This window comes from Leptodactylus fuscus, chromosome 1, assembly GCF_031893055.1.
Source record: "Leptodactylus fuscus isolate aLepFus1 chromosome 1, aLepFus1.hap2, whole genome shotgun sequence".
NCBI lineage: Eukaryota > Metazoa > Chordata > Amphibia > Anura > Leptodactylidae > Leptodactylus > Leptodactylus fuscus.
The window spans coordinates 299,147,953-299,157,271 of NC_134265.1; the positions used below are offsets into that span (position 1 = coordinate 299,147,953).

A 9,319-nucleotide genomic window follows, 5' to 3' on the forward strand; every position below is an offset into this window, starting at 1 on the left:
GTATGTGGCTCATCTTTGGTATAATATAGGGCCTTGCACCAAAGATGTGCCACATTATCACGCATCTATGGCAGACAACTGGTGTAGATGGGATAATAAATTCCCACCCGATTATGTTTCTGTCCTAAGCCACCATTCAGACTTTGCAGCCTTTGTTATTTTGTGTGTGTTTTACAGAGATGATATTATTTTTCTTTCTCCATTTACACCGTGGTTTTGGCATACATCAGACACATACACTCACCGGCCACTTTATTAGGTACACCTGTCCAACTGCTCGTTAATACTTAATTTCTAATCAGCCAATCACATGGCGGCAACTCAGTGCATTTAGGCATGTAGACATGGTCAAGACAATCTCCTGCAGTTCAAACCGAGCATCAGTATGGGAAGAAAGGTGATTTGAGTGCCTTTGAACGTGGCATGGTTGTTGGTGCCAGAAGGGCTGGTCTGAGTATTTCAGAAACTGCTGATCTACTGGGATTTTCACGCACAACCATCTCTAGGGTTTACAGAGAATGGTCCGAAAAAGAAAAAAACATCCAGTAAGCGGCAGTTCTGTGGGCGGAAATGCGTTGTTGATGCCAGAGGTCAGAGGAGAATGGCCAGACTGGTTCGAGCTGATAGAAAGGCAACAGTGACTCAAATAGCCACCCGTTACAACCAAGGTAGCCAGAAGAGCATCTCTGAACACACAGTACGTCGAACTTTGAGGCAGATGGGCTACAGCAGCAGAAGACCACACCGGGTGCCACTCCTTTCAGCTAAGAACAGGAAACTGAGGCTACAATTTGCACAAGCTCATCGAAATTGGACAATTGAAGATTGGAAAAACGTTGCCTGGTCTGATGAGTCTCGATTTCTGCTGCGACATTCGGATGGTAGGGTCAGAATTTGGCGTCAACAACATGAAAGCATGGATCCATCCTGCCTTGTATCAACGGTTCAGGCTGGTGGTGGTGGTGGTGTCATGGTGTGGGGAATATTTTCTTGGCACTCTTTGGGCCCCTTGGTACCAATTGAGCATCGTTGCAACGCCAAAGCCTACCTGAGTATTGTTGCTGACCATCGCCATCCCTTTATGTCCACAATGTACCCAACATCTGATGGCTACTTTCAGCAGGATAATGCGCCATGTCATAAAGCTGGAATCATCTCAGACTGGTTTCTTGAACATGACAATGAGTTCACTGTACTCCAATGGCCTCCACAGTCACCAGATCTCAATCCAATAGAGCATCTTTGGGATGTGGTGGAACGGGAGATTCGCATCATGGATGTGCAGCCGACGAATCTGCGGCAACTGTGTGATGCCATCATGTCAATATGGACCAAAATCTCTGAGGAATGCTTCCAGCACCTTGTTGAATCTATGCCACGAAGAATTGAGGCAGTTCTGAAGGCAAAAGGGGGTCCAACCCGTTACTAGCATGGTGTACCTAATAAAGTGGCCGGTGAGTGTATATGTCTCTTTTCCTAAAATTATAGAGACATATTTACTCTCACCATAGCCATCTAGAAAAGCATAGCCTACTACTTTATATAGTATATTTCAGTGTATTTTTATGAGTCTATATTTGATTATAGGTTTATATAATTTTGCACAGAATAAATTTGTCCCTTTATACAGTGCCAATGATGTATGCTACTGTGGGTTTGACAAATCCATACTAAAGTACACAGCTGATATACAAATGCATCCTTTTTGTGTTATATTAAGAAAAAAATGACACCACATCGGGCACAAATTCACAGTGTATATCTCGCTTGTCTCTATATATAGCCATGGTGAGAAACGCTGTTTGTGAACCCTGCTGTTAAGGCGTACGTGAGCAGAATTTATTTTTTTTACAGGGACCTGGCAACAGATCTTCTCAGAATGATACCTGACAATGATCTCTTCTTAGTCAAGCTGTGCGCATTTTACCCGGGATGCACTGCAGAGATTAATGACCTACATAGCAAAGTATGTTCCAGAATTTTCTGTTTTACGGACAGAATCATCATGAAATGTGTGTTTGTCATAAGCTGCTGGTAAACGTGCTGATGCACAGCTATTAAATGGTGTTATGTTCTGTTATATGAGATTACTGTATATTATCCTATCTACATACTACATTGAGTGCATGTATACAGTCTTCTTATTTAGAGCATTGCTAATGGGAACCACCTTACAGCCAGGAAGTTTGATAGAGTAATAAAGTATATTACAAAAATGTTCAAGACCCCCCCGACATAATAGCAGAAAATTCTTAAAAAAGTAAATGAAATGTGTGTTATACTTCAGAGGGTCATCAATGGGTATCTGCCTCCAGAGCCCCTGAGATGTCTAGTGAAAGGTACCACATGTCTACAGCATATACACACACAATATCATGCCGAAATACACATAATGAATAATGTTCCAAAATGTATTTACAGTGTAACTTGCCAACTACGGAGGAATGCTCACAACTTGCGGAGAATTGCTATGGAGACGGCGACATCTTTCAAGCTGTCAAATACTATCTGCTGAGTTCAGAACCTGAAAAGGCCCTGCCTGTCGGGATCAATTATGTAAAAGGTACTGAATAAATGATGATATATTATTAACTATTATCAGTGGTTGTCCACAGTGGTTGGTTCTGTGTAATTAGAAGTTATTCCTAGGTCTCTTCAATGTAACCTCCAACACTGACCATGTATTCTGTTCTCTGTTTTGTGCAGAACAAATCGGTAGCTCTGACTGGACCTTGGATTCTATATGTCCAATTCTTGATCTTCTCAGTTACATTAGAACGGAGAGATTAGTACTACATAAATGTAGTGAGTGAGTATTCATTCTCCTGTCTACACCTCTTCCATGTATGGCTGCTCTTCAGTCGCTCTTTGGATGTCTCAAGATTACAACATATCATTTATACACTGAGCACTGTGGTCTGGTCAGTAGGACCCCACTGATCAGGGGAACATGGGTCCTGTGTTCCCCTGTTAAAATGGAGTGGTGCTTGCTACTGCCCTGTGCAACTATATGGGACTACTGCCAAATACAGTCCGATAGAGAAGAATGGAGGTTTACTCACTCAAGTTTAAAGGGGTGAATTTGGCAGCCTGAACCCTGAAATTGTCTGTAAATACAGTAGGGATATTTCTGTTTTTCACTCAAGTAAAATCTAATCAATGCAGTGTCATATAGTGTAGGCAAAGATATTTCCAGGAGGAATAACAGAGGAATTGCACAGTTGTAAGACAAGATCATTTAAAATACTGAAAACTGACAGTTTGTAAAAACAGAGAGATCAGTGGTTGGGATTGTCTTATCTTTATGAGAGTAAGAGAAAATAAGATAATCCTTTATTGGGGAAATTCAGTGTGTTACAGCAGCATAGAAAATACAATAATAATACAAGAAAAAACAACATACAAGCTCAGAATAGAAGATAAAAAATATATTAGGAGTTATAACAAAATAAAAAGAAAGACTTCAGGATCATTTAGTTCTCTGTGTGGAGTGATCTTCGCTTAGCCTGATTAGATTATACAGCCTGGTCGTGGTTGGGAGGAAGGATCTCCGATATCGCTCCTTCTCACACTTGGGCTGAAGCAGTCGGTCACTTACCGAGCTGCCAAGTGCTATCACGGTCTCATACATGGGGTGGGATTTGTACTCCCGCATGGAGCTCACCATGGACACCATGACATTCTGTCACCCACCACCTGTACTGGGTCCAAGGGGCTCCCCAGGACAGAGCTGGCCCTTCTAACCAGCCTGTCAAGTCTATTTCTGTCCCTGGCTGGTATGTTACTCCCCCAGCAGGCCAGACCGAAGAATATGGCTTATGCTACTACAGAGTTGAAAAGGCCCTACGAAGTGCCCCCTGGACTCCAAAGGCCCTCAGCCTATATATCTCTATAGCCCTTGCTTCATGTAAAGGAAGGATCAGTTATGATATATTGTTTTCCTATAATATTTGGTGTAACTTTTCTCACAGAGTCCGCAATGAACTTCTCATACTATGTGGATACATTGGGGCTTTACTTGCTATTAGAAGGCACTATACAAGCATTGTTCCAGCACTTTATGAATATACAAGGTAAGCCGTATGAGTAATAGTACAAGAATATTACACAGAATGCCAACAGGAACATTATAATCTGATAAAAATACTAGATCATTCTAGTTGTTGTCATTCTAAAGGACTTAAAATATTTGTGTTATTATTTCATCATTTTCCGTTAAAGTGTAAAGTTCAGACTTTTGATTTTATGACAGTATTTGTGTCATTAATAAAATTTAGAATATAGTTTTTTAAACAAATGTTATCACTTTTTTTCACTCACTATTTTTAGCAATTTTTTTTCACTCTTTCCCTTGCATCTCTACTGAGAACTCTCCCAGATAGCCCAGGATATAGCCACTTGAAGTGACCCTCCCCCACCCTCATTTTCTATTCTTTTCGGGCAGCCCCTACACCGTAGACAATGAGAAGCAGGGGACAGCTCTCAATACAGAAGCAAGGGAAAGAGGGAGAAAAGGGATTTCACAGAAAGGGGCCAAAATTTGTTAATAAAGTAGATTACAAAATATTTTAGACACATATACTGCCAGAAAATCAAAGGTTGTCCAAAAGTTTAGTTAGATTTTAAGGCTAATGCCCAAACTACCAAGCTACAGCCAAAAAAACTACAGAAAAGACCACGAAGAAGGATTTTTTTTTTCTGCAATGTGTGGTGAGGATTAGCCAGAATCCCATTGCTTTTGCAGGTAATGTAAAAAGCAATGTTTTTTGCCACTACATTTTTCACAATGTGAGGCCCCAGACTAAAAGGTTTCCTCAAGATTTTAATATGATGCTTGGGATGGGGTGAGGGGTCAATCCCAACTGGTCTGCTGAATGAAGGAACCGCACTACTCTGATTAGTACTGCGGCCTCGGCTGTGTGATCGTGATATCACCACGTCCATCTTTCATGGGGCCTATCTCCACACCGAATACGTTCTCACCATTGCCTCTCTCCAGCTGGGATCACAGACAACTGTAATTCCTATTATGCAGCATTACATGACACTTACATGCTCGTTGCATATTAAATATGTTTTTTTGTACATAAGATATCAATCCATTTCCTTTTCTTTTGTAATGATTTCCAGTCAGCTTCTGAAACGTCGGGAAGTGTCCGTTCCTTTACAGATTGAGCAGCTCTCGGTGGAGTTAGACGCATGGAGAGTATGTACAATGTCCAGCAGCAAGTAAGTGACAAGCATTGGCAGTAACTTACATTATACCTGGCATACAGGGTGCACTATATAGAAATGGAGTGACTGTAGCAGTATAGCGATATGGCGACTTTGTTTTATAGTTTCCAGTTGTGTTAATGGTCACACAGACCTCTCATGTGTCTGACTGCCCTCTCATTGGGCTCGCAAGCAAAACCAAGGTGTCTATTGCACCAGTCTTAATCCATCTGTGCATTGCTGCAAGAGGCACCAGAATCATTAAAAGGCTCCCGTCTATTAATAATTTTATCTCACTGAGGGAAGAAATGACATCTATACCAGTCAGGGTATTCTGGCGTAGATATTGTAGATGCGACAGACAGATACATCTCTGTCCTGGCCTGCCTAGATTGCTGCTATGTTCTGCCCACTTATAACGTTGCAAGCGGTGCACAAAACAGGAAAAGCTACAATTTTTCTAAAAAAAATATATATATATATCCATACACAGGTGGTAAAAATTGTGACTTTTCATGGCTTGTACGACAGAAAACTGGTATCCATGCATGATGAAGCAGCCTCATTTTTTACAATATGGATTTGGTATCTATCTATCTATCTATCTATCTATCTATCTATCTATATAAATATAATTATATATAGTAGCTTTTCTCCGTTAACCTGAATTTTTGCAATTGATTAAAATGCTACAGCGTAATATCTTATCACATAAGACAATACAAACCAATAAAAGGTCATGTTGTAAATGACTTTTCATTGTTTTTTGTTGTCTAATGCAGAAGTTTGGGTTAACTCTGACATATCTGTACATTATTACTAGGATCGTATGTGTTATCCAATATTTTGGGCTTTCCTTATGCTTTTTACATAGGTCCAGTGATGATCTTCCATACACACCCCCTACAGAAATGCAAAGAAAAATTAATTCAAGTATAAATGAAAGAATAAAGGAAGAACCTATTAAAGGACTGATTGGACCGGACTATGTAACAGGATCTAATCTACCTAGTCATTCTGATGTCCATGTGTCTTGCTTAACAGGTTTACGAATACAGGTGGGTTACATATTCATGCTGTTTCACCCCAAGCAAAAGCCACAGGCACCCAGATATTTCACATGTATTACATACAACCTGTTCCAGTCAATAGCTGCAACAGGTCCTTCAGGATCAGAACTGGTGCCAGTCTTTCATGTGCGGGGGGATTCACACGGAGGAAGTTGACGCTGATTCTACCATGATAACTCGCGGCAGAATCAGCGCTGATAAAAAGACTCCCATTGAGTTCAATGGGTTCTGTCTTCTGCGCGGAACACATTGAAATCAATGGGAGGCTTTTTAACTCATTGATTTCAATGTGTTCCACGCGGAAGACAAAACCCATTGAAGTCAATGGGAGTCTTTTTATCAGCGCTGATTCTGCCGCGAGTTATCGTGGCAGAATCAGCGCCAACTTCCTCCGTGTGAATGCCCCCTCACTGTCTGCTCAGAACAATAAAGCAGGGCCACTTCATGGGGGTCCAACTCCTTTCATTTAGATATCTCCTGGGTACAACTCCAAGGATCCCCGCAGATAAACTGCTTGTTAGGAGCCAGGCTGCTCATTTTCTGTACAAACTGTAGCGGCGGCTCTAAGTAATATAGTGCTGTCCCATAGACTTGTGTGGCAATCCTGAGGCACCTAAAACCACTACTACACTGTATACAGCAGGTGAACAGCGAAGCTCCAGCATGTATACATTATTGGAAGCAGCATTATCCCAGAGCAGATGATCTAGGGGGTCCTGGGTATTGCAGGAAGAATAAGGCCGAAAACGCTGCATTTTCAAAAAAGCAGCATATTAATATTACCTGTGAAAATGCTGTTTTCCCTGTAGATCTGCCAAAATCCAAAACACCAGTGGAAAAGCAATGAAAAATGCATTTTTGCTTTATTCTTTATTTCCAGCAGCATTTTTAGCTGTGAATCTTAGCCCAAAGGGGTTTTCAAGGACTGGCTGGATCATCTGTATGTGACTGGTGGGGGATTGACACCTTGGACTCCCATCAATTGGCTGTTTGAAAGGATGAATGACGTCACATTTATTAGTTACTTGATACAGCAGCAGCTCAGTCACATTCAAGTGACTGGGGCTGATTTGCAATACTAAGCACAGCTCCTATATAATGTATGGCGCTTGGCTTGGTATCCCATTTAGGAGGGAGGCTGCTTCGCTCTCCAGAACACTGCAGCCTCTACAGCCAGCTAAACTGGCACATTGCACTACAGTCGAGCACTGCTTTCACCATTCTGCTTTCAGTTGCTACTTGTCATCAGTCACATCCCTAACAGCTTAGGTACTAGTACAAGTAAAGAAACAAAAAACAGCACCGAGCTGCATATGGTGAAATACCGTTGGAAAAATTGAAAAGTGAGTGTAAGAGCTCCTCACCTTTAGTGGTTGAAATTACAACCATTCAATGTGCCTGTGGATCACTTCATAGGGGGGGTCCTACCCCAAGTAGTATAGCTGCAGGATCCGTGCCACCCTTGGTGTCAGTAAACGTCAAAAGAGGACCGGAGGAAACAGAAAGGATCACCGCGCTTCAGTCCAACGTGAACAATTAGTACTCTTTATTGATATCGAAAGAAACACAACGCGTTTCGGGCATGCTGCCCTTTTTCAAGTGTATAAACTGTCCTTTGCCGAGTTGGATGCTGGATTATGTGATATTACAGTGTCTCTTTTTCTGCAGGGCCCGGTGTTCTTTCTAGAAGATGGGAAATCAGCCATTTCTCTGAACGATGCATTAATGTGGGCGAAGGTTAACCCCTTCTCACCTTTAGGGACCGGAATACGATTAAACCCTTTCTGAACGTGGATTAATCTGCAATGGGTGGAGGATGAAGTTGCTTACCACAAAAATCCGAGGACACATGGGGACGTAGAATAAGAAGTTACAAGCAGCCATGTCAGAGTGATCCCCATCCTAGACGACCCTCTTACAGATGCAGCTATCTTAAGTTTGTGTTTGGTAATGGTAAAGTCAAATCTATGTACATATAAAAGACACTGACGTTTAGTTTGACTAGCCAAAGACCAACCTGTTCTGTCATTCTGTTTACATACTCCTTTATGCAGGATATTCCCATGTCATGAGGTACTGTATATGTCCAGTAATACTAGCTTCTGTTCTGACTACTCACTCTAAGCCGCTTGGTGGTTATTCCAGTGCTGTACATAGGCCAGGAAAAGAAAACTGTGAAATTTATTACCATTTTTAAGTAATGTAAAGATTTAGCACACAAATTTGTACTGTAACTTTACTGTGTGTAGTACACCACTAACTGTAAAGATATGCATTACTGAATGCTGACATTTTATCATATACGTTCCTTCAGTTCATGGTTTATACAGATGTTCTATTTACAGAATAAAGCTAAACCAGTAACCCAAGCCCTGAATTTCTTAGAGAACCCAATGCGCACAGCTGTTGTATTTTCACATGTATACGGTAGTAGTTATAGGAGTGTGGCACAAAGCTCCACTACTACTGCACCACAAGAAAAACATCCTGTGATCAGTCATTGTTCTTAAAGGGATTTTCCGGGCTAAAAGTATTGATGACTTATCCCAGTGCAGTTCTAACACACAATGCCACCATTGATCAGCTGTTCCAAGAGAATGGAGCAGGAAGCAGACAACACTGTCCTCTGTGTAGTGGTCAGACCAGGTTACTGCAGATTGACTTCTATTCACTTAAAGGGATCCCATCATATAAACCCTTTTTTTTTCTGAGTAACATGTCGGAATAGCCTTATAGGCTACTCTTCTCCTACCTTTCGTCTTCTCCGCGCCACCGTTCCGTAGGAGTCCCAGTACTTGTCGGTATGCAAATGAGTATGCAACTCTCACCAGCGCCGCCTCCATCTTCGTCAGCATCGTCCTCTTCTTCCAGTGGTAGCTTGTAACTTCTAGGCCTTGGGCAGAGCAGACTGCGCATGCCCACAGGCCATGAGAAAATGGCCACTTACAATACTATGCAAGCGTCCATTTTCTTGTGGCCAGCGGGCATGTGCAGTCTGCTCTGCCCAAGGCCTAGAAGTTACCAACTACCGCCGG

At 41.8% G+C, this 9,319-nt stretch overlaps 1 protein-coding gene across 3 annotated transcripts in view; it reads left to right on the top strand.

Annotated features, from left to right (window-relative positions):
• The window catches only part of WDR17 (WD repeat domain 17), an 84,966-nt gene extending 76,282 nt beyond the window's left edge, over positions 1-8,684 (top strand). For 2 of the 3 annotated variants that reach the window (XM_075258447.1, XM_075258449.1), the window contains exons 24-30: positions 1,855-1,966; positions 2,422-2,563; positions 2,707-2,809; positions 3,972-4,073; positions 5,131-5,229; positions 6,089-6,272; positions 7,953-8,684. In XM_075258447.1, the coding sequence (XP_075114548.1) occupies positions 1,855-1,966; positions 2,422-2,563; positions 2,707-2,809; positions 3,972-4,073; positions 5,131-5,229; positions 6,089-6,272; positions 7,953-8,072 (862 nt within the window). In that variant the 3' untranslated portion in view covers positions 8,073-8,684. The remainder of the gene's footprint in view (positions 1-1,854; positions 1,967-2,421; positions 2,564-2,706; positions 2,810-3,971; positions 4,074-5,130; positions 5,230-6,088; positions 6,273-7,952) is intronic. The other variant, XM_075258454.1, reaches the window with a different exon arrangement.
• Positions 8,685-9,319: the final 635 nt, after the last annotated feature.